Source organism: Physella acuta, unplaced genomic scaffold, assembly GCF_028476545.2.
Source record: "Physella acuta isolate Inbredline_101_S28 unplaced genomic scaffold, ASM2847654v3 ptg000488l, whole genome shotgun sequence".
In the NCBI taxonomy this organism is placed as follows: domain Eukaryota; kingdom Metazoa; phylum Mollusca; class Gastropoda; family Physidae; genus Physella; species Physella acuta.
This window is the reverse complement of record NW_026732007.1, coordinates 335,204-361,838: the sequence shown is the minus strand read 5'-3', so window position 1 is coordinate 361,838 and position 26,635 is coordinate 335,204. Positions and strand designations below refer to the sequence as shown.

Below are 26,635 nucleotides of genomic sequence, written 5' to 3'. Positions count from 1 at the left end.
TATCAGATTATATCAAATCCTAGCCCTAAAGCTTTTTGCTTTTTAACCCTATAATGGACGATAAAGGTTAATAGTTTTTTTTCTCCATTAATTATATCTGAAACTTCTTTTCAGTATCTAGATCTAGGTTTGATTACTAGCGTATGTATTTATATTTAGAACAGTCTGTGTTGTGTATATAGTGTATATAAACTGTGCTGTGAGTTGTGACAGTCCAGTTAGTATCTGTTTTATGTAAGTTGTGTGAGAATGTGTGTGATTGTCCCAGTTTAGTCCAGTTCACCTACAAGGTCAGTGTGGGTTAGTTCTGTACTGTTAGATAGTTTGTGTTCTACTGGTACTAGCTTATGTATTCATATTTAGAATAGTCTGTGTTGTGTAGTAGTGTATAGAAACCTTTTTAGTTTTAACAAGCCGATGTTTCATTTACACTTGTTTTGGAACCATTGTGTAATTGTTTTTCTAATATGTTGCATTGCACTTGACCACATATAAATCCGTGTCCGTGTGTTCACAACAGTCAGCACTACGCCTAGACACATTGTTTCTCTAACGTGCTGTGCTCTTGTTAGCAATCGTAAGTTCTACCACAAGACCAAGTCATCCTCAATTGAGTCCCCGAAATTATCAAGTTTAGATGTTAGACTCAGTAGGAATTCAATTAGTTCACCCAGCCTTATGATTAACTAATCATAGAATGTTCCCTGAGTTCACTCAGCTCTGATGATTAACTAACCATAGAATGTTCCCTGAGTTCACCCAGCACTAATGCTTAACTAACCTTAGAATGTTCCCTGAGTTCACCCAGCTCTAATGATTATCTAAGAATAGAATGTCCCCTGAGTTCACTCAGCTCTAATGATTAACTAACCATAGAATTTCCCTGAGTTCACCCAGCTCTAATGCTTAACTAACCTTAGAATGTTCCCTGAGTTCGCCCAGCCTTATGATTAACTAATCATAGAATGTTCCCTGAGTTCACCCAGCTCTAATGATGACTAGACATAGAGTGGCCAGGACTATGTCCAATCAGCTTTTCTTTACGTGAGTCAGGTATATATCCGAGTTGGGTGGACTCAGGCCATCGTACGTACTCAATCCGTGGAGTCATGCTCTAGAGTTTAGAGCTAGCAGTCGTGAGGTATATCATCCCAACACACCGTCATGTCAACACTATATAATGACCTAGACAATTTATATTTCCAGTTATACAACATGTGATCATCGAACCAATTTTGACACTGAGATCGTGCTGGTAGCAGAGACATGACCAAATTCTAAACATGTCTTGTACATCTACGCCAGAACCAGCATCATGTGATTTTACCATCGTGGTTGACGGAACCGAGTTTAAAAGCCACCAAGAATTCCTGAGCTCAACTTCCGCATACTTCGACGCCTTGTTTAGAAGCAATATGAAGGAGACAAAAGAAGGGAGGGTGGAGCTACAGGGTATGACAAAAGAGACTTTTTCTGTTGTGTTAAATTTCATCCACCAGCGTGTCCATGGTCTGACGGCTGATAACATTGATGACATCTGGGATGCAGCCAATCGTCTGGATATTGCAATATATCTTAAAGAAATAGAACAGTTTATTATTGATAATCTATCATTTGATAATCTATGGCATTTTTATTTTAAAGCTGTCGATTACAATTCCAACAACGTCAAAGACGGTTCGGTAATGTTCATGAAGAAAAATTACGAGCGTATTTTCAAGATGAAAGAATTTCTGATTTTGCCTTTTCCTATAGTGTTATCTTGTATCAATAGCATGGAATTGAATATCAGGTCAGAGGACTCAGTTCTGGAGTCCATTTTAACCTGGGTTTCACACGGAAAATACAAACAAGGTGCTTGTATGACGCGTGACCGCAGCGAAAAGAAAGTCTCGTGTAAGGATGATGAACTCCAGAACCGCGAGGGTCACTCTCATGACGTCACTACTTCTGTTGGCCAGATTTGTGACTCAGGAACTGTAGCTGAGGATGGCGAAACTGACAAGCTTGGCATTAACATCAGAAAACATGGCCAGCACGATGACTTCAAGAATGACGTCACAAAATGTAGCCGGACAGGCGATCGAGCAAGTTATCTCGCCAAACTCATGTCTAGTGCAAAACTTACTTTAGCCACAGAAAGTTATTTAAGGAATTTACTCAAACACTCCTATATAATCGAATGTCCAGATGCCTATCGAGGAATACAAGAAGCCCTGAAGTACAAGTGCGGGGTATATCCTTTAGAGAGCGCCATACTGACCCCTCTTCGAACGGGCAGCGGAAAGAGAAATGCCTTAGCGTTTGCTGAAATGGATTCAGGTCTGCACCTCTACGATTTTGAGAGCAGTACTTTTAGTAAACTCAATCTTGAGAGTTTAAAAGGACGATACAGAAAAATAGTGTCTGCTGTTACACTGGGGTCGACAATTGGCTTCATATGCGAAAGGCACTTAAGAAATTGTCCTTTCGCAAACCACAAATGCCGCCTTGCAACTGTCCTTTTGTTGAACGAAAACAAAACTGTAACAACATTATATGAATTGTGCGGTAAACACAACTCAATCTTTACTTTATTTCGTGTATATAACAAGATTATATGCCTGAAAAGAAACGATCGCTTTGCTGCAAGCAGAAGTCGCATAGTAGAACCAGATTTATTGAACACAGTAGTAATAAACTCTGATATCCATTTTATTCCCTTCTGTGTTTTTGAAAATGATATTTTGATGTTTAATCATGAAGATTATTTTAATGACCTAACTAGGGATTTACCAGTCCACACATACAATATCGAAACGAAGTCAGTAACAACGACCGAAATACCAAATGTTGGTGGCCAAACTTTTAGAGCGTTTGTAATACATAAGGACAAAGAAACATTCCTTTTACTCCCAAACGGAATTTTGCTTTTGATCAAGAGAGGTTCAGACAACGCAGTAAAATTCACAGAGGTAGTTCATCTTTGGACATATCTTCAATGGTGGCTAAGCGGAGCTGTGTGTTATAAGAACGAGCTGACTTTGTTTTGTACCGCAAGCCAAGTGCCACATTGGCCAATATTGGCGTCCGTGCCGGGACTGTTCGACAAGATCAATGTCGTCGAGCTTGATGAAGAGATTTTTACCAAAAATATGGTTCCTGTGATAGCGCCGGTGTCTTGGTTCGGATAATCAGCGATGAGGTTTTGGCATTGCTTCAGATGTGCCATCGTCTGCTGTTACCATTGTTTTGAATAACAGTCGTCAGTCAATGAAAATCAACGTATGTCGTTACACACAGTATGCCAAAAAAAAAAAAGAGTGAGATTAACTGCAGTTTAGCGCATCATATAACATCAACTTTTGACCAACTATAATATTCTATTTCTTCGATGTACAGGCTATAGAAGACCCTTCTGTACAATCAGCTGCCTTGATCAAATTCCATCTCACTGAAAACCAGCTAGTTTATTATAACGTTTTATGTGTATCCATCACTATTTACACATTATCTTGTGTCTTTTATTGTGCTTATCACATTTACGCAGTCGGATATTAAAATAAACAAAATATTTAAAAATGTGTATTTAAAAAAAGATTTTAGTTTTTACATATAACCATACAATTAATTTTTACTATTTTCAATTTTAATGTGACATGCTTAAACACAAATGCATCTATTGATTTCCCACGTGGTTCTATATAGCGCAATTCCAAACAATACTTCAACAACAATACCTTTCACCCCAACAGCTGTCACCCCAACAGCCTTCACTCCAACAGCCTTCACCCCAACAGTCTTCATTCCAACAGCATTCACCCCAACAGTCTTCACTCCAACAGCATTCACCGCAAGTCTTCACTCCAACAACCGTCACCCCAATAACCTTCACCCCAACAGCCTTCAACCCAACAACCTTCACCCCAACAACCTTCCCCTCAACAACTGAAACACCAACATCCGCCGCTCACTTTTCTTGCTCCTAGTTTCTCAATCCTCTCCATCTGGTGTAGGACACCTTTTAAAGCGTGGTTGATGTCTGTGAAGAAATGTTCTTGCGTTTGGCGTGTATCAAACAGTATTATAAATGATGAAATGCTCTATAACTGCACAATTTAGAAGTAAAAGTGACGAGTTACTGTCATGATTTAGTTCATACGACTTTCCTCTTTAGCACCCCGTCGTCGGAATTCCAGCTACTTTACGCCGATCTCGCTTTGAATATTCCATCCAGAATAAAGTAATAAAAATTAGAATGTTTTGAATATGACAGCAAATAAAGTAAAAGTACACAGATATTTTTTAGAACATTAGGAATAAAGCGTGAGTGATATCACCTGAATTCTATCGAATATTCGTATTTAACACTAAGTGGAAGCTACATAACCATTACTATCGGGCCATTTAACACTTTTTTTTTTACAATGAAATTTTTAAATAGAAAAGAATCGTGTAGGAAAAAAAAAGAATTGCGCGCAAAATGTACAGCAAACAAACTGTGTACATAATACTTTGAAAAATTAGTACTTGATGAAGACAACTGTGTCCTACATGAAACATTTAACGCTGCTCAATTTTCAAAATTTTCATAAGTTTCAATGAGGATAGTAAAAAAAAAGTATTATTGGTTTTCAGAAAATCTGAAATAATGTAAAGTACTATTTCCGGTCACCTGAATGTTGACATTTTCCAATGTATAGGATCTTTTGCTTATTTATAAAGTTTCGTCTATCTAACTGAAACTGTAGTAAGGTTATATTCTTAAGAAACCGAGAGTGAAATAAGCGCCATTTTCGATTATCTTAATAGCTGAAAAAGTTTAAAGGGATCCTAGCTGAAACGGTACTGGTTATTGTGTTAACGTACACAAAGACACACATCCACTTAGACACACACACACACACACACACACACACACACACACGCAAACTAACAAAAAACCCAGACATATAGACCTTATTGCAAATTAAGTTTTTTCCGGCTTAAGTAGGTGTAAAAGTTCTAAATCAGTTAAATTTGTGTTAAATTTTGTAGATTTGTTAAAATCATTATATATGATTTTTGCAGATTTGTCAAATCACGGTTCAATTTTTTGAAGACTTGTTAAAATCATGATTTTTATTTTTGCAGATTTGTTGAAATAACTTTTTTTTTGGAGAATTTCTTCAAAACACGATTTCAAATTTTGCAGATTTGTTAAAAATCACAATTTCGATGTTTGCTGATTTGATCAAATGACGATTTTGATTTTTGCGGAAATGTTAAAATCGCGATTTTGATTTTTGCAGATTTATTAATATTATGATTTCGTTTTTTTTAGATTTGTTAAAATAATTTTTCTTAGACAGAAGACAAACAGAAGAAGCAAGTTAAGTAAAAGCTAGTAAACAAATTCATAAAAAACGTTTTAATAACAAGCTTTTATGTAATAATGCACTAAAAAGTAGAAAATAAATTATACACTATTATTTTCCCACGTTTTCTTTAACTTGCTTTCGCGTCTGTTTGTTTGGTTCTCCAATCAAATCTTGCGATCGATATTTCGGGCAGTTCCCAGTTAACTAGCGCGCTGAAATTTTCAGGGAAGCTTTGTTTCCGATGACCATAGAACATTCAATTGTTATTATTACTAAATTGATCCATGGAAACATTTTATTGAGCATTTTAGACCGCTATATAATTGTAGTAAAAACGTGGGGAAAAGGGGACATAACCCAGTAACTGTAATTTGATGAAAACAAGGTTCGGTACTCTCCCTCTTTGCTTACTGAGTAGTGTTCACGCGGTGTTTGTGTACAAACAACCGTAACAAATGGTGGCCAGAATGGGGGAGACGATATGGTCGAGTGGTTGGGCACACGATTGCTATCCCACTCGACACGGGTTCAAATCTATGTGTTCTATTCAGTAACGTATTCACACAACGTGTTTTTTACGAGTTGTCTTTTTACGAGTTGTCTTCGTTTACCCAAAAAAAAGTGAAAAGATAAAATCGATAGCAAGATTTTAATGCAAACAAACAGACAGAGACTAAAAAGTAGAAAATAATAATCATTAAAAAAGTTTTAAAAAACCCACGTTTTCTGATTGAACTAAAAAGTAGAAAATAATTGCTATACATCACAATAATGCAAGCGATCACTCTACTATAAGCGATCAAAAACGTGGGGCGCCGTGATTTTCTTACAGTTTCTAATACTGTTGACTCTCTACAAGCTCCCTAATAAAAGTCAATAGTATTATCTAATCAATAGTAATATAACTTTTACTTCGGCGCCCCACGTTTTTCATCGCTTATAGTAGAGTGATCGCTTGCATTATTGTGATGTATAGCAATTATTTTCTACGTTTTAGTTCAATCAGAAAACGTGGGTTTTTTAAAACTTTTTAAATGATTATTATAAATTACTATAAAGAAAAGCGTGGGTCTCTTCTCAAATATTAGTAAAGGTATCCAATCGGTACTAAAGTGACCCACGCTTTTCTTTATAGTAATTTAAATAATAGTGTATAATTTATTTTCTACTTTTTAGTGCATTATTACATAAAAACTTGTTATTAAAACGTTTTTTATGAATTTTTTAAGAAATATGGTAAAATTAAATGTATTAATATAATTAGTTTGTATTTGTGAATTTTTCTGTTGTGCGGTTTTGAGATTGCACATTTTTCTAGATATCGTTCTTTACACCAAATGCAAAAGACGATTCACACTAAACACAGCAGAAAATTAGCTGTGGGTTTGATCTTGGATTTAAATGGAGCTAATACCAGAAATGAAAGGGATCTATATATATAATTCTCTTCTGGGAGCCGTTAGAAAACAAGCTGCAAGCGCGCGCCTTGTAGTCCCCTCTCTTTCTCTCTATCGCTACCACCCCCCCCCCCCCACCCCCACCCCCCTCACATGGTCAGGTGAGTTGTAGTTCACGCTAAATGTTTATTTTGGTGACGGCTATTAGGGGCAGATAATTCAGTTTGAAACTGTTTTAAACTTAGAGGAGGTAACTAAGAGGAGGCTGCTTTCACGGGGGGGGGGGGGGGGGGAATGGGGGTTTAGTGTTTTAAAGCAAATATTTTCAGTGGCAGCATTGGTACTGTCGAATTCACAAATTATGAATTACTGAAAAGTAGAAAAAACAACTAAATAGCGGCGTATGATACACCGCGGGTCGGCTCGTACTTTATAAAATGTTACTGTCGGCATTGCAGTATTTGCCTAGATTGAACCGTAGATTTCTAGTTAAGCACTACACAAACTAAATGAAATGGAAACAAATACAACTGACCTGTTCGCTTTAATCTTATTACTACGTATTTTTAAATTCCTAACATTTTAGGTAAACATAAATAAACGATTTTACTTAGCATGACCTGGTTAAAAAGCATTTTTCTTGCACATAACTATGACTTAATTACAGTCAGCGATGTATCTTGGCAAAGCTACGCCCACACAAATATCCTAAATGTGTTGAGGACCTAAATTAAATGGCTTCACCTGGTGAAATACAGCGCCCTTAACCCATCCTCATCACTTCCTATGTAAGTATACAGCTTTCTATAAAAAATTAACATTAAGACATTCATGATCTACGCTTTTGCGCACCAAGAATTTGGATACTGCTTAGTGGCGGTTATAATGACCGTACGCAATTATTTTTTATAGAACGGATTTGACATTTTCAATGTTATTTCTACAACGTATATTTATTTACATTATTTGGCTCGAAATTGTAAAGTTTTATAATTATAAATGTTCTCAAGTCTAAAGGTAATACTAATTTTGAATAATATATCAGATAATAATAAAACCCAGCCCTGCACCTTTAGGATTTCTCATTTCTATGATGGATCATCTAAATTTATACCGTTTTTAAAAAACATATTTAGATCTAGATCTATCTTTGAATGTCTTTTCAGTATCGTTTCATGACTGAGTAATTTAATTTTTACTTTTTGTTTGCATAAGTGTGCAGTTTCGATGTTGTCTAAATATTTTTAATAGCACATGCAAAGATAGGACTGCGTAATTTGGTGGTTGAGCGCCAGATTTATTATCTTTTACCGATCGTGTCTAAGACAAACATGGGGCAGATAAAGTAGAGTCCATTAGATTTAATAACCTTGGCAAACAAGGGGATAAAGTAGTCAGCACTATACGCAGCGGAATATGTTTTCCTTACGTGATTCAGGTACCCATCTGAGGTGGGTGGTCTCATATACAAGAGCCCGATACCTAAGCCCTACCTCCATACTACAACATTACCAAATAGCGCTAGATAGCTGACCCGAAATTCCTACGTTCGTTTATTTGACTCTAGTCTGAAGAACGTCCCTGATTTCACCCAGTTCTGATGGGTACCTGACCATACAATGTCCCCTGAGTTTACCCAACTCTGATGTTCACCGGACCATACAATGTCCCCTGAGTTTACCCAACTCTGATGTGCACCTAACCATACAATGACCCCTGAGTTTACCCAGCTCTGATGTGCACCTGACCATACAATGTCCCCTGAGTTTACCCAGCTCTGATGTGCACCTGACCATACAATGTCCCCTGAGTTTACCCAACTCTGATGTGCACCTGACCATACAATGTCCCCTGAGTTTACCCAGCTCTGATGTGCACCTGACCATACAATGTCCCCTGAGTTTACCCAGCTCTGATGTGCACCTGACCATACAATGTCCCCTGAATTCACTCAGTTCTGATGTGCACCTGACCATACAATGTCCCCTGAATTCACTCAGTTCTGATGTGCACCTGACCATACAATGTCCCCTGAGTTTACCCAACTCTGATGGATACCTGACCATACAATGTCCCCTGAGTTTACCCAGCTCTGTTGGGTACCAGTCCCATGTAAGGGACACGTAAGTCTGTTTAAATTACTGCGGATCGCACTATACGTTTACATGCAGTTGACAAGAAGATAATAAACACTAATTCATCTGCAGTATGTAAATTTAGGTACAAAATGAAAACTTCACTATCTGTAAATAATAGGAACTACAGACAGATAACTTCAACCGATACCTAAACTTAATGTTTGATAGTAACCCCAAACACTAAATTAACCTACAATCGTAAACACTAACCCTAGTTCTAAAAGTAAAATAAAAGTAAATTGTAAACAGTGACTTTGAATCAGTCCAGTTAAGAACTCAACGAGAACCTCTTCTCCAACTATATTCTTTTACTACTCAGCGTAGAGTGAATCAAAAGTACCTGTTATACAGATATGGCTTTCCTAGTCCTAATCCTAGCCTTGACTTAATTCACAACGACGCTGAGATTAATATATTATACATCGCAAATAAACAGTCAAGTTAACATTTTAGAACATAATAGTCAATGGGGCAGAAAATATGACCTCGACATTTGAGTAGATCGTGTGGTCAGCCAAATTTCCAACTGTATTTGCTTTTCTTCACGTGCGACAGGTTTATATCAGAGCTGAGTTGTACGTACTCAATCCAGAGATTCGAGCTCGAGTCTTTATAGTTAGCAGTCGTGAGTTCTACAGTCCCACCACACCGGCATGTCCTCACTATATAATGACCTTGACAAACTTATATATTTCCAGATGCACGCTAAGAGATCATCACAACATTTTTAATACTGAGATTGTGCTGTACGAAATTGTTAGCAGAGATACCACCAAATTCTAAACATGACGTCTGGGATGCAGCGAATCGTCTGGATATAGCAATATATCTTAAAGAAATAGAACAGTTTGTGATTGATAATTTATCAATTGATAATCTATGGCACTTTTATTTAAAATCTGTTGATTTCAATTCCATCCACGTCAAAGAAGGGTCGTTAACGTTCATGAAAAAAAATTACGAGCTTGTATTTAGGATGAACGAGTTTCTGAATTTTCCTTTTCCTTTAGTGCTTTCATGTATTGAAAGTGAGGAGTTGAATGTCAAGACAGAGGACTCAGTTTTGGAGTCCATTTTAGTCTGGGTTTCTCACGGAAAATACAGACCAAGTGCTTGTATATCACCTAACTCTAGCGATAAGGGAGCGACGTGTAAGGATGTTGAATTTCAGATCAGTGAGGGTCACTCTCGTGATGTCACAATTACTGGTCAGTTGGGTAGCGTCATAAAGGTTGGTCAGAGTTGTGACACAGGAACCGTAGCTCAGGCTGGCCAAACAGCAACTGACAAGCCTGACATTAACTTAAGAAAACATGGCCAGAACGTTAACGTCAAAGATGAAGAACACACTGGTGACGTCACAAAATGTAATCAGACAGGCGATCGAGCAAATTATCTCGCCAAACTCATGTCTTTTGCCAAACTTACTTTAGCCACAGAAAGTTACCTACAGAGTTTACTGAAAAACCCCTATATAATCCAATGCCGAGATGCCTATCACGGAGTACAGGAGGCATTAAAATACAAGTGTGGGGTGTATCCTTTAGAGAGCGCATGTTTGGCCCCCCTTCGAAAATGCAGCGAGAGAAAAAATGCCTTGGCGTTTGTTGGAGTAAATTCAGGTCTGCACCTCTACGATTTAGAGACCAGAACTTTCAGTGAAATCAAGCTCGGGAAGGTAAAAAGGAGCTACAGATACTTTTTGTCTGTTGTCTCTCTGGGGTCAAGACTTGCCTTCTTGTGCATAGACGGCTATAGAAATTGTTCTTTTGCCAGGCACGAATGTAATTTTATACTGTCATCTTATTAGACGAGGACAAAAATGTATCAACATTGTATGAGTTGTGCGGCCAATACACATCAGTGAATGCTTTATTACGGGTAAATAACAAGATTATTTGCTTCCAAAAAAAATATTACTCTGTTCCAACCAGAAGTCGCATAGCAAATCCAGATTTACTGAACACAGTCACATTAGACTATGGTATCGACTTTATTCCCGTCTGTGTTTTTGAAAACGATATTTTGATGGTTAATCATAAGGATTTTTTCAATGACCGAACTGACGGTTTACCAGTCTACTTTTACAATCTAAAAAAAAAGTCCCTAACCTCAACCTTATTACTAAATGTTGGTGATCAATGTGCTGACCCCGTGGCAATACACAAAGACGGAGACACGTTTCTTTTACTCTCAAGCGGAGTTTTACTCTCGGTCAAAAGAGGTTCTGACAACGCAGTACAGTTAACACCGGTAGTTCGTCTTTGGACTTTTGAATGGTGGCTGAGTGGAGCTGTGTGTTATAAAAACGAGCTGACTTTGTTTAGTGCATTAAAGCCTATAGCATTTGGAAATATTTTGACGTCCGTGCCGGGACTGTTTGACAAGATCAATGTTGTCGAGCTGGGCATGAAGTTTAAGATCAAAAATATGGTTCCTGTGGTAGCGCCTGTGTCTTGGTTCGGGTAATCTGCTGTGAGGTTCTGGCAGTGTTTTTGTTGCTTCGTCGTCTGCTGTCTCGAGTCATTGAAGAAAAGTCGTCATTCCTTGGGAACTATTGTAGGTCGTCAAACACAATATGCCAAAAAAAAACGATTGAGATTATCTGTGGCTGAACACATAATATAACTTTAACGTTTGACCAACTATTTCTTGTGGCTAAACACATAATATAACTTTATCGTTTGACCAACTATTTCTTCAATTTTTGACTACAGATGACCTATTTAAGGAGAATAAGCGACATTGATCTAATTCCATCGCCAAAGAAAAAATAATTCTATGAAAACATATTTTTCAGTGAACACATCATTATTTAAACATTATCGTGTGTATTTTATTATAATCACACATACACTGTAAGTCATTAAAACAAAGATACCTTCATAAATATGTATTTTTTAAAATAATTTTACAATTTATACGTTCTGTTAAACTAGAATGTTCTTTTTATTTGATTTTTTACTTTGTATTGTCATCAGCTTAAACGTTGCCTTCCTAATATGTCTCATACACTATCTTCAACATTATACTCCAACAGCAATTACAGCAATCGCTGTCTCCATAGCTGCTGCCCCCCCCCCCCCCACACACCTCAGTCTTCACCGATCAGCCTTCAATTTAACAGCTGTCACTCTAAACAGCTTAAACCCCAACAGCCTAAACCCCACCAACCTGAACCCTAACATCCTAAACCTCGAAAGCCTTCATTCCAACAGCCTATTTTCTCCTTTTTAGTGTAATTTTACATTTAAACTTGTTATTAAACCGTTTGTTTTAGCATTTTATTTCAGTACTTTAATTTTTTTTTGATACAATAGAGTTGTATGACCAAACTCTATTGCACAGGAAAGGAACATGACCACGAGAAATGCGGGTATAATAGCGCGGTAAATATGACTTTATATAGGAACATTTTATTAATTTTTTAACATTAATGTAGCATTCGATTGATTTCAACTTAAGTCAGATCAGATTACCAACGGGGCTAGATTCTACGTGCTAAGTTTGAAACAAATCGGTCAGTTAGAATTTATCCAAACTTCGCTGGGCAGTTTCGACCCATGACAGACACACAGACATAGGAAGCAAGTAAATAAATGCATGCCAAACCTTGCTGAAAAGGAGTAAAACGGCTAAAAAGTTGAATATAAACTTTACAAATAATACTTAATTGTGTTGAAAGAAATCCCTTGCTTTCAGGATGATTGAAAATATGCTCATCAAATACATGAGAAATGCAACTTTCCAATAATGCCAAATACAATATGATGACGGATATAAAACGTTTCGTAGAAAGCTTGTAAGATTAAGAAAAAACGATTATTTTTAATTAATAGGGTCATAAAATGGTATTTTAAACACACATATTTTTGTTATTACGTCTACTATTTTTGTAGTACAAAAATTGACAAAATATTCAAAAGTGCAAGAAACCCATCATTACAAAAACAGGAATTCGGTGATTTTGTAGGGAGCATATCCCCTTAAATATAATAATAAACTACTATTTAAAAAATATTAAGGGTGGGTCATTATACTAATTATTGGATACTTTTACTAATAAATAGGAAGGGACTCAACCTTTCCTTTATAGTTATTTAAATATTAGTGTATTACATTTTTTTTCTCTTTTTAGTTCATTATTAAACAAAATCTTGTTATTAAATGTTTTTTAGCATCTTATTTCAGTTCTTTACATTTTTTAATACAACAGATTAGTATGACTAAAATCTATTGCACAGGAAATGAACATGACCATGACAAATAAGGGTGTAACAGCGCAGTAAATAGTACTTTTTATACGAAAATTGTAGTAATTATTTAAAATTAATTAAACATCCGATCAGTCAAATATTATGTCAGATCGGATTGATTCTACGTGCCAATAACGAAACGAATCGATCAGTTACAATTTATTTAAATTTCGCTGGGCATTTTTGATCCACAAACAGATAGACAGAGAGAAGGAGCAAGTTAAATAAATGCTTGTAAAAACAGGCTTAAAGGGGAGTAAACATCCTATATGGTGCATATAAATTGTACACGTAATACTTAATTGTGTTGGAGGAAATCCTTTCCAACATTATAATTAAAAACAAAGAAGAAGAGTGGGTGTGAGAAATGGATATAACTATAGTGTACAAGGATGCAAAATTCTCCATAGTTTTACCAGTGGAAGTTAATAATCCCGTATGCATAAAGCTATTGAAGAATAATGTATTATACGATTTCATGGAGCCATTGAAAGGTTTAACTTGGGTTTAAGGAACTGTAACTAAAATCGAATAGTCAATCATGTAGGGAAAATGAAACTTAATGATGTTGAATGTAACTTTGATTTAATTTCACATTAGGACGTGAATTGTGAAATTAAAGTATTTATACATTTCTACATTATCAAAATCGTTTAGTGACGATAGTTTATCATGATTTTTCTAATTAACTAGAAGGCACGACCAGGCCTTGCACTGGCCTTTAAATAAAACGTACAAATAAAGGGTCATATGAAATCTCTACGACCCCCCACACACACTCCAGAAACCCTTGCACGGATATTAACACCTGCAAATTTTACCATTTCAAAGTATGTTGGTATCTAGCTGATCACTTGTTTGTTTAGAACTTTTATCTGTTTAATTGCTATGCGAACTATATTGGATTAATGAGGATATAAAAATACTATAGGAAGATTCTAAAGCGTTACCGCATTGGAGTCATCCATAAATGACATCACACTCGTAGGGGGGGGGGAGGGGGGCCGTAATTTTTTGAAAACGTGTGATGAGGGGGAGGGGGGGGGGGTTCAGATGTTGCGACCTCACATTTTTGCATTATAAAAAAGTAATGTTAGAAAACGAATTTTAGACGTTATTTCGCGTTTTAGATAACTGTTTTAATAAATTGTAATAGTTTAGACAAGATTTTAGAAAAATATCGATGTTTAAAAAAAATTCAACTGCAATTTTGAGGGGGTGGGGGTGTAGGCTTAGGTGTGACGTCATTTTAGGGGGGTGTCTGGTTTTTTGTGACCACGTGTGACGGAGTGGAGGGGGGAAGTAAAAATCGTCAAAAAGCGTGACGTCATTTATGGATGACCCAATTGACATTCTAAAAATAAAAAATTATAAATAAAATAAAAGTTTAAAAATTCAAATCAAGTGAAGTTGGTCGTTAACACAGATTATAAATTCGCGTCAAATTAATTGTGTTGGCCGTCATTACACTGTGATTCACAAATCAACAACTAATGTCAAAGTTGTAATCTAATAGTTATGTGTTTTTTTTACACATTTCTCAATGAATATAAATTTGATTAACACTCGTACATTTAATGTAGCACGAAACTAAAGGATACTTTCAATAGTATGAAAGCACGACATTTCATCTACATTATATGTATATAAATAAATAATTATATATATATATATATATAAATATATATATATATATATATATATATATATATATATATATATATATATATATATATATATATATATATATATATATAAAATGTTAAAATGAACACAGTTTGGGTCATACTCTGTTATACACTGTGCTGTAAATTGTTACTGTGCTCTCCCATTAGCTGTAAGATTTCTGAATTAAAATTCTCATAGTAAGGGAGGTGATTAAATAAAAAAAAAATCTTAAATAATGTAATTACCTCTCTTATTATGTGGTGTTAAAAGAAGAGTAGATTTATTAATTGTGTGTCTCAGCTAAGACTGTAGTTGAAATGAAGGCTACATATCAATCAATTAAAATCACTTGTAATGAAGGCTACATATCAATTAAAATCACTTGTAATGAAGGCTACAAATAAATTCATTTCTCGTGAAATGAAGGCTTTAAATCAATTAAAATCCCCTGAAACGAAGGCGATATATCAATTCTGTTAATCTATATTAGAAATGTACAATATCATGTTTTGAATACAAGTCCAGAAAATTTATCCGGCCACTTCTCAGCTAATAGCCTCCTTTTTACAATCTAGTGTTAATTATCTAACAATGCTTAGTTTAATGAAAGAGATTTAACAAACATTCGATATTCATTTTTTTAAAGTACAATAAAAAGTTAAATAAAATAAATTAAATTTGCTGTAGTAAAAACATCGGTTGCTAACTTGATTAAACTTTTCTTACAGACGGATAAACATTGTAAACAAAATATGAATTTAAAAACACACTTCAAGAGATATTTTTTCTAGTTCAACTACTCAGAAAGATTTAGATCAAAAGTAGTTATGTTTAAATAAGATGAAACAATTACACGTTATACATTTTAAAAAATGTATTCCTAACTCAATGGGCAGGTTAAACCCCCAAATTGAAAATTAGGTGTTAGGACTTTTTTGAGTGATAAGGAATTTGTAACTAACATTGTATATGAAAACAATGCAAAAAAAATAAATAAAATGTTATGGTTTTGTCAAAATATTATCTAAAAAAAAATTCATAAAAAACGTTTTAATAACAAGCTTTTATGTACTAATGCACTAAAAAGTAGAAAATAAATTATAGACTACTATTTAAATAACTAGAAAGAAAAGCGTGGGTCTCTTCCTAAACATTAGTAAAGGTATCCAATAGATACTTAAGTGACCCATTCTTTTCTTTCTAGTTATTTAAATAGTAGTCTATAATTTATTTTCTACTTTTTAGTGCATTAGTACATAAAAGCTTGTTATTAAAACGTTTTTTATGAATTTTTTTTTGCTGCTTTTGTCTGCCAATATCATGGAAATATTTTTTTATCACATTCACGCACAACATGAATGAAATGTAGTACATACAATAAAGCATTATACCATTAATATGAAGAGATTTTGGATATATTGTTGTTAATTTACTAACTCTTTAACCACAACGAAAATAATAAAACACTGGAAAAAGTATGTATTTTCTATATATTCATATGCCTAACTAACTTAAACTCTGTTCCCAAGGTGTCCTAATTTAAAACGTCCCCAAAGTAGACATAAAAAAGTACACCTTGGTAAAAATAGTTTTACTTTCTCTGAGAAAAAAATAACAGTAGTATGGCCTAGCGATAGAACGCTAGACCGCTAAAGTCACGAGTTAAAATCCAGGTTCAAGTTAGAAGAACGTAACTGAATTCACCCAGATATAATGGGTACCTAACTAGTGCTTGAGGAAGTAAAGACGGCTGGGCATAGTGCTGACCAAACTATCTCTTTATACGCAGAGGTTACAGAAACAGGCGAACTATACTTCATTTACCACATAAACCGGGTCTTGCAAATAAAACTTTCTAGAAATATTATAAAGACTAAAATTTCTGCATGGGACTGTGTGGCTTAGCGGTAAAGCGCTAGACTGCTAAAGTCTCTAGTTTGAATCTCGGTTCAAGTCAGTATAACCACCATGAGTCCAACCAGCCTTTTCAGTAGTTAATTTACCTTAGCGAAAAGTGATTGCCGATGGGCATAGTGCGGTCCACACTATCTCTTTATAAGACCCGGTCACAAAGGTGAATGCTAGTTCACTTACCACATGAATCGTTAAGTTCTAAAAGTGAACTATTTGTTCAAGCTGCTGCGCATCAGTATTTGTGTGCACCAATATTTGTTTTAGTTGCGCTTACAGCGGAACTGTATTGAAATGAACGGATGTGAGAGATCTGAAAGTTACTTAGACACGAATGTTTCTCTAAGTGATTGGCCTCGAGAATCTGAAATTCTTGAAAAAATAGTCACTAGATCGTCTGCTGTAATGTTGTCGTTTTACACACGTGTTCTTACAAAACAGATCTTTTAGACAGTTTTAAAGGTAACATTTATTTATTCTGTAAGTATTCTAAAAAATGCAGACTTTGTTTGGGAACATAGCCTGGCTAGGCTGATACAACTGCTGATAATTCATATTTACCTCACAATTTTCTTATGTTCCGCGCCTTCAATTCAGTCTGGATAATCTATAACTACAACAATAGGTGAAACTAGTAATGTGAAAGAAAGGTGTCTGATTAATATTGCTTAAATACAAGAGTGTATTGTGATATATTTGCATACATTAAAATACTGATTTACTATTAAACATATTCAATGTCTAAATAGTTTATAGATCTATATCAATAATATAGACATAAAAGTCCATTTAAACAGCAGTGTTTGACAGCAAGATTAACTGTATAAACAGCGGCCATCTGTAAATTAAGGTGGGTTACCTTGAAATTCTAACAATAAATAGTTAAATATACAAAAAAAAAATATTCTTAAAAAAGATGTCTGCTAAGTTGGTTGTATTTGTATCGTTATTTATTGCTTAAAAATGTAAATAATAAAACATTTGTGTAGCTTAGTAAAACATAAATCCTCGTACAATTGCAAGATAATTACTAAATTAAAATAGTCACCTTTCTGTCACATTACTAGTTTCGGTCAAATTTACTGCCATTTGTCAGTGACAACACATGTGTAATGGGTGGATCTTTACTCTTACCCTTACCCTTACCCTTACCCTTACCCTTACCCTTACCCTTACCCTTACCCTAACCCTTACCCTTACCCTTACCCTTACCCTTACCCTTACCCTTACCCTTACCCTTACCCTTACCCTTACCCTTACCCTTACCCTTACCCTTACCCTTACCCTTACCCTTACCCTTACCCTTACCCTTACCCTTACCCTTACCCTTACCCTTACCCTTACCCTTACCCTTACCCTTACCCTTACCCTTACCCTTACCCTTACCCTTACCCTTACCCTTACCCTTACCCTTACCCTTACCCTTACCCTTACCCTTACCCTTACCCTTACCCTTACCCTTACCCTTACTAACACTAACTATATCGCTAACCCTAACCTTATCCCAAGCATTAGCCCTAGCGATAGCAATAGCACTAGCACTATATCTACTCCTTACCCAAACTCAATCCCAAACGCTAGACCTAACCATTGCATGAGAAACAATTACTGTAAATATGGCAGGCCTTGTTAAATAAATTAAAAAAGTATAATTCTTGTTAGTGTTAAAAAAGTGCGAAGTGAGAAAAACAGCAAGCAGTTACCAAAAGTAGGTCACGAAAATACTACATCTGTGTAATTTGTAAAACCGATTGTGAGATTTGGGTATTTCCTTGATGATTGAAAATATGCTCATCTAATACATGAGTAATGCATCTATACAATGATACCAATATAATATGATGACAGATATAAAAAGTTTCATAGAGAGCTTGTAAGATTGAGAAAAAACGACTATTTTTAATTAAAACGGTTATAAATTGGTATTTAAAATACACATTGTTTTGTTGCGGCAAATGGTACTTTTTAAAGGCAAATTTTATTAATTACTTAAAACTAATTAAACATCCGATGGAGTCAAATATTATGTATGAAATAAGTTAGTCAGTTACAATTTATCTAAATTCCGACAGAGGGAAGAATCAAGTTAAATAAATGCTTGTAAAAACAGGCGTAAAGAGGAGTAAACAGCTTATACGGTGCATATAATATGTAATACTTAATTGTGTTGGAGGAAATCCTTTCCAAAATTATAATTAAAAACAAAGTGGAAGAGTGGGTGGGAGAAATAACTATAAATATAGTAAACAAAGGAAGCAAAATTTTCCATACATATAGGCCTACCAGTGGACGGTAATGATTCCGCATGCATAAAGTTATTGAAGAATAATTTAGTACATGGATCTGTTGAAAGGTTTAGCTTGGGTTTAGGGAACTGTAACTTAGATCGAATAGTCAATCATGTAGTGAAAATGCAACTTAATGATGTTAAATGTAAGTTTATTTTAATTTCTTATTTAGACGTGAGTTGTGAAATTAAAGTATTTATACATTTCTACATTATCAAATTCGTTTAATGTCGATAGTTAATTATCATTGTTTCTAATTAACTAGCCGGCATGACCAGACCTTGCACTGGCCTTTAAGTAAAGCTTACATATAAATTTAACGTGAGCAATATTAATATGAAATATCTACGACCCCACACACTCCACAAACCCTGGCACAATTATTAACACCTGAAAATTTTACCATTTTAAAGTATGTTGGTATCTAACTGATCACTTGTTTATTTAAAACTTTTATCTGTTTAATTGCAATGCGAAATATATTAGTATGAATGAAGGTATAATAATAATAAATTAATACTCTATAGCGTTACCGCATTGATATTCTAAAAGCAAAAAGAAAACTAATATAAAAGTTTTAAAAGGCATATTAAGTTGAGTTGGTAGTTTATACAGATTATTAAATCGCGTCAAATTAATTGTGTTGGCCGTCATTAAACTATCATTTTCAAATCAACAACTAATGTCAAATATATATTTTAATAGGGTTTTTTTTTTTACAAATTTCTTAACAGATATAAATCTGATCAAAACGCATATATTTGGTGTGACATGGAACTAAAGAATACAAGCAATAATATAAAAGCACAATATTTTAACTACATTATATCTCCATTGCGTCCTGGACAGTGAGACGAATGATAAACAAAGGAAAAATGCGCTACGGAAAAATGCTTACAAAAAGTTGTAAGGACATTTTGATTTTCTTAAATTTTACATTTTAAAAAACAGTCACCACATGTATACTGTAGCATAATAAAACATATTATCACGAAATATTGCAAAATTAAAGTATATTAGTATAATTAGTTAGTATTTGCGTATTTTCCATTGAATAGTTTTCAAATTGCGCATTTTATATTGTACCATCCTTGACATCTAATAGAAAAGACGATTCACACTAAATACAGCAGAATATTAGCTGTGGATGTGTACCAGGATTTAAGCAGATTTAATACCAGAAATGGAAACAATATTACTACAACTCTATCTGTGTCAGTATTGTAGTAGTTTCCTACATTTAAAAGTAATTCTATAGTTCAAACTAAATAGAAACAAATACAACTGATACCAATGCCCTAATGCTATTCGTACATAATCTTAAATCCTTAACTTTTTATGTAAACATCAATGAAAGATTCTGTTTATCTTGAAAGGGTTTAAAAAAATATATTTTTCTTGCACATAACTATTACCTAAAAATCAGACAACGATTTCTATTGGCAAAGCGAAGTCCAAACGAATTTCTTAAATGTGTTGAGGACGTTAATGGAGACGAGCGAGTTGACGAGAATCCTTCCATCATGTTGTTGACATGGAATAAAAACGTGCTTTTTTAGATTTAGCAAACAAAGCAACTGTAAAAATAATAACAAATAAAAACGTAAGTCTAAAATTAATTCAGAAATTTTTCATTTTTAGAATCAATTATATAAAATTTGAAACTCAAGAGAACTTGAAAAAAAAATGTGTTGAGTACTACATTTCTATTTATTTTCATCAATCGTAAATGTTTCACTTTCGTAAGACAAATATTGATTGGCTATACAGGAACTCCGTGATCGATAACTATTTGTTTACAAAAGAAAATTAGATAAAGTTTTTAAATAACAGTGCAAATTCAAACCACATGACCTAGATTTCCTTTTTTTTCGCTTACAATGTGTACAATAAAAATTATGGTAGCCTATCGAATAGCACGATCATATTGTTTATGTTGCCATTACACGTAAAACTCAAATTGTTTTTGCTTTTTTAAAATGTTTATATAGTTACTGAAAATATTAAAATCATCCAATACAACCAATCTTCAGTAAAGTCCAAAAAAAAAAAACAATAGACAGACAGGATTTTATAACCATATTAATTGTAACTACGCCGTGCAATTTTTTAAAATTATTTAATGGGCCTCTCGAATACTTTCTCGCCCGCGTACATTAAATGTATTCACCTGGTGAAAAACCAAGCCTCCCCCATCATATGTAAGTCTACAGATTCCTATAAATAATTAAAACATTAAGTCATTTAAGATCTACGCTTCATTGCACCATAAATTTGGTTCCTAAAAATATCTGCTTAGTCGCTATTATAAAAGGAAACGCACTCATTATTTTTTAAATGAACGGATGGCACATTTTTAATGGTAACTATAAAACTATTTCTTATTTACATTACTTGGCTCTAAAATTTGTATACTTAAAATCTTTTAAAATGTGAAGGTCATAGAATCTATTTATGTTTAATATATCAGATAATAATAAAACTTAGCCCTACAGATTTATGATTTCTCAACCCTGTAATGGACAATACATGTTTAAAGTTTTTTTTTCCCTTCATTATATCTGAAGTTCGTCTTATATGTTGTATAGTGTACTTTTCCACATCTAAAGCCGTGTCCGTGTGTTCACTATGCCTAGACGCATTTGTTTCTCTAACTTTCAGGTTACACGTCATAAGTTCTACCATCAGACCAAGCCACATCCACGAGAGTACCCGAAATTATCAAGTTAAGATGTAAGCCTTTGTAGGAAGTCACTGAGTTCCTCCAGCTCTGATCACCACCTAACCATAGAATATTTCCTGAGTTCACCCAGCTGATCACCTCCTAACCATAGAATGTTTCCTGAGTTCACCCAGCTCTGATGGGTATCACTCTCACGAAAGAGACTGTTGTGGATAAAACAGATCGCACTTTACCTTCATCTGCCTTTGTAAACAAAAGATTAACAGTACTTCATCAGCCGTATGAAACATCAGGTACGAAATGAAATTACTACCTGTAAGTAATACATAATACAGACAGATAAGGTCAACCCATGACTAAACTTACCTTTGAAGGGAGGGTGGAGCTACTGGGTATGACAAGTGAAACTTTCGCTGTTGTGTTAAATTTCATCCACCAGCGTGTCCATGGTCTGACGGCTGATAACATTGATGAGATCTGGGATGCAGCGAATCGTCTGGATATAGCAATATATCTTAAAGAAATAGAACAATTTATAATTAATAATTTATCAATTGATAATCTATGGCACTTTTATTTAAAATCTGTCGATTTCAATTCCAAAAGAGTTAAAGAAGGTTCGGTAAGGTTCATGAAGAACAATTACGAGGATGTCTTCAGAATGAAAACATTTTTGAATTTGCCGTTTCCTTTAGTTCTATCATTTATCGAAAGTGAGGAGCTGAATGTAAAAACAGAGGACTCAGTTCTGGAGTCAATTTTAATCTGGGTTACCTTAAAGACAAATTTAATCATTCTCTAACGCTAATCCTGAAAGTAAAATTAAAATATAATAGTAACAGTTTCATTTAAGTAGCACAATAAAGAACAATATGAGAAACTAATCTCCAACGATACTTATATTCTGTCATTACTCAGCATAGAGTGAATCTAAAGTACCCGTTAAACAAATATGACTCTCCTGTTCCTAATTGTAGCGTTGATATTATTCACAATGACACTCAGAATAGTAAATTTATTCAATTACAAAGAAATAGTAAAGTTTCGTTTTAGAAGTTGGCATTCTATTGCGCGGATTATGTGACATTTATGTAGTTCGTGTGTCCAATAATCTTTTCTTATCGTTACGTGAGCAGGGTGGACTAAGGGCCTTAGTACGTACTCAATCATGGGATTCGTGCTCAAAATATTTGTAGCTAGCTGTCATGAGTTCGTTCTACCATCCCACCACACCATCATGTCCTCACTGTATCTTAACATTAACAAACTTATATTTCCAGGTGTACACTAAGGTAATGCTGAACGGATTTTAACTCTAAGACATCAACAAACTTAAAAATGGCTTGTTCAGATACGACGAACACCGCATCATGTGACTTCACCATCGTGGTTGACGGCACTGAATTTAAAAGCCACCGGGAAATCCTGAGTTCAACTTCCGCATACTTCGACGCCTTGTTTAGAAGCAACATGAGGGAGACACAAGAAGGGAGGGTGGAGCTACAGGGTATGACAAGTGAGACTTTCGCTGTTGTTTTAAATTTCATCCACCAGCGTGTCCATGGTCTGACGGCTGATAACATTGATGACCTCTGGGAGGCGGCAAATCGTCTGGATATAGCAATATATCTTAAAGAAATAGAACAATTTATAATTAATAATTTATCAATTGATAATCTATGGCACTTTTATTTAAAATCTGTCGATTTCAATTCCAAAAGAGTTAAAGAAGGTTCGGTAAGGTTCATGAAGAACAATTACGAGGATGTCTTCAGAATGAAAACATTTTTGAATTTGCCGTTTCCTTTAGTTCTATCATTTATCGAAAGTGAGGAGCTGAATGTAAAAACAGAGGACTCAGTTCTGGAGTCAATTTTAATCTGGGTTTCTCAAGGGAAATACACACCAGGTGCTTGTATGACACCAGACTGTAGCGATACGGGAGCCACGTGTAAGGATGTTGAACTCCAAAACCTTGAAGGTCACTCTCGTAACGTCACAACTTCTTTTCAGTCGGGTGATGTCATAAAGGTTGGTCAGATTTGTGACTCAGGAATTTTTGCTGAGGCTAGCGAAACTGACAAGCCTGGCATTAAGTTCAGAAAACATGGCCAGCACGATGACGTCAAGAATGAGGCTCACACTCGTGACGTCACAAAAAGTAGCCTGACAAGCGACCGGGGAATATATATCTCCAAACTTATGTCTAGTGCCAAACTTACTTTAGCCACAGAAAGTTACCTAAGGAGTTTACTCAAACACTCCTATATAATCCAATGCCCAGATGCCTATCGAGGAATACAAGAAGCCCTGAAATACAAGTGTGGGGTGTATCCTTTAGAGAGCGCCACATTGACACCTCTTCGAACTAACAGCGGAAAGAGAAATGCCTTGGCGTTTGTTGGATTGGATTTCGGTCTGCACCTCTACGATTTGGAGAGCAAAACTTTCAGTAAAATTAAGCTCGAGAACTTCAAGGGACTATACAGAAGGATTTTTACCGTGGTATCCCTGGGGTCGACACTTTGCTTCGTATGTGAAAAGTACTTAAGAAATTGTCCTTTCGCCAATCATAAATGCCGCATTTCAACTGTCCTTTTGTTAGAAGAAAATAAAAAGTTAGTAAAATTGTATGAAATGTGCGGTAAACAGGGTTTGCTCTTATCTTTATTTTTTGTAAAGAACAAAATTTTTTACGTCGAAACAAATGATCGCTATGATGCAACCAGAATTCACATATTTGATCCCGACTTATTCAAGACAGTCATATTGAACACCGATATCAATATTTTCTCAGCATTTGTTTTAGAAAACAATATTTTGTGGATTGATTTAAAAAACCATTTCATTAACCAACCTAACGATTTACCAGTCAACACTTACAACGTTGAAACTAAAACTCAAACAAAAACTCACATACCGTTTTTGGGGAGACGACGTTTTATGTCTGTGGCCATACACAAAAACAAAGAAACGTTTCTTTTATTCTCAAGCGGAGATTTAGTATCGGTCAAGAGAGGTTCTGACAACGCAGTCAAATTCATACCGGTGGTTCAACTTTGGAATACTTTTGAATTGTTTCTAAACGGAGCTGTGTGCTATAAAAACGAGCTGACTTTGTTTTGTATAACAAGCCATGTGTCAAATGGGACAATTTTGTCGTCAGTGCCAGGACTATTTGACAAGATCAATGTCGTCGATTTTACGGACGTGATGTGGACATCAAATATGGTTCCTGTGATAGCTCCCTTGTCTTGGTTTGAGTGAGGTTTTGGCAGTGCTTTTATTGTCACATCCTCTGCTATCACCATTCTTTTAAACAAAAGTCGTCAGCCAATGAAAACCATCGTAGATATTCAAACATAATAAGTAAAAAAAAATTAAGATTAATGACATTTAACGAACTCCATCACACAGATGACCAGCTGTTTCTATTTTAATTTTTTTACGTGAATTTACATCACAATTTTCACATTATCCTGTGTATTTTATTATAATTACCATATTTACGCTGTCATTACGTCTGATTAAGTCTAAATTTGTATTGATTTTATAACATATTACCTTACAATGAGCTTTTTAAATTTCAAATTAATTTTTAATGTGACAAAATTGCATGTATTGCCTTTTCTTGTTGATTTCTATACTGCGTTTACCACTATACTCCAACAGCACTAACAGGAATAGCTGTCAACCCCACCACCTTTTATCCAAACAGCATTTACCCCAACAGCTACAATCTCAACAGCTTCACCCCCCCCCCCCCTCAGGTTTAACTCCAAAATTTTTTAACCCCAGAGCCCAACCCCAACAGCTACCACCTACACTGCCTTTATTCCACCACCTGTATTTTAAAAAAAATTCCCGCATTTATCTTGCTCCTAGATTCTCAAACCTTTCAGTTTAAACAGAGAAAATTATTTGATGTGTAAGTGTCTCTAGATTTAAATAGAGTCAATACCAGAAATGAAAAAGATTCTACTACAATTGTATCGGCGTCGGTATTTCATAATTTTCCTACTTTTAAAAGTAATTCTCTAGTTTAGCATTAACATACTAAATGGAAACTAATTCAACTGACCCCTAGACCCTAATCTTATTTTTACATATTTTTTAAATCCCTAAATTTATACATAAATATCAATAAACGATTTTATTTAGCATGATCTGGTTTAAAAATATATTTTTCTTCCACATAACTATGATTTGAACTACATTCAGCTATGTATTATTGGCAAAGCGACGCTCAAACGAATATCCTGAATATCCTATCGAGTACCTTAACTAAATGTCTTCATGTGGTGAAGGGCAGACTACGCCGTCCCCGAAAGCGCTATATAGCTAACCCGAAAATTCCTACGTTAGTATATTTGACTCTAATCAGTAGGAGGTCTATGAGTTAACCCAGCTCGGATGTGTGCCTAACTATAGAATGTCCACTGAGTTCATCCAGCTCTGATAGGTACCTAACCATAGAATACCTCCTGAGTTCACACAGCTATGATGGGTACCTAACCATATAATGTCCACTGAGTTCACCCAAATCTGATGGGTGCCAGCAATATAAAGTCCCTAAGTTCGCCCAGCTATGATGGGTGACAGTCTCACGTAAGTGACATAAAACTCGAGAGTACTGCAGATCGCACTATACTTTCATATGCAGTTGACAAGAGAAAGATAAACAGTTCTTCTTTTGCCGTATGAAAATGTAGGTACAAAAAAATTAACTATATGTAAATAATAATAAATACAGACAGATAACTTCAATCCAAAACCTAAACATACCTTTGATAGTAACCTCAAAGACTAATCTAACCGAGATATTTTAGTAACCATAGACATTAAGCAGAATTAAAATCTAATAGTAAGGGTGAGACTAAATTCGTCACGATAAGAACATTATGAGAACTTCTCCAACTATATTATGCTATTACGCAACGTAGAGTAAAACGAAT

General features: G+C 34.9%; 3 protein-coding genes across 6 annotated transcripts in view; all 3 read left to right on the top strand.

Annotated features, from left to right (window-relative positions):
• The window catches only part of LOC131944310 (uncharacterized), a 30,724-nt gene extending 19,259 nt beyond the window's left edge, over nucleotides 1-11,465 (top strand). The window contains exon 2 of the mRNA XM_059304867.1: nucleotides 11,438-11,465. The gene's annotated coding sequence lies outside the window, so the exon portion shown is untranslated. The remainder of the gene's footprint in view (nucleotides 1-11,437) is intronic.
• LOC131944306 (uncharacterized) overlaps nucleotides 1-26,635 on the top strand; it is a 44,756-nt gene that overhangs the window by 96 nt on the left and 18,025 nt on the right. Inside the window, exon 2 of one of the 2 annotated variants that reach the window (XM_059304861.1) lies at nucleotides 1,207-3,529. The exons of the other annotated variant lie outside the window; for it this stretch is intronic. Within the exon in view, the coding sequence (XP_059160844.1) occupies nucleotides 1,284-3,173 (1,890 nt within the window). The 5' untranslated portion in view covers nucleotides 1,207-1,283 and the 3' untranslated portion in view covers nucleotides 3,174-3,529. Of the gene's footprint in view, nucleotides 1-1,206; nucleotides 3,530-26,635 lie in introns of those variants that run through there. 2 annotated transcript variants of the gene reach the window in all.
• Nucleotides 17,042-25,344, top strand: LOC131944308 (uncharacterized). 3 transcript variants are annotated; one of them, XM_059304862.1, is made up of 3 exons: nucleotides 17,042-17,171; nucleotides 21,659-21,973; nucleotides 22,961-25,344. In XM_059304862.1, the coding sequence occupies exon 3, from the start codon at nucleotides 23,019-23,021 to the stop codon at nucleotides 24,945-24,947; it is 1,929 nt and encodes a 642-aa protein (XP_059160845.1). In that variant the 5' UTR covers nucleotides 17,042-17,171; nucleotides 21,659-21,973; nucleotides 22,961-23,018; the 3' UTR covers nucleotides 24,948-25,344. The 3 variants fall into 3 exon arrangements, with proteins under 3 accessions (XP_059160845.1, XP_059160846.1, XP_059160848.1); XM_059304863.1 differs by lacking the exon at nucleotides 17,042-17,171 and adding an exon at nucleotides 21,333-21,359; XM_059304865.1 differs by lacking the exon at nucleotides 17,042-17,171 and adding an exon at nucleotides 21,383-21,435.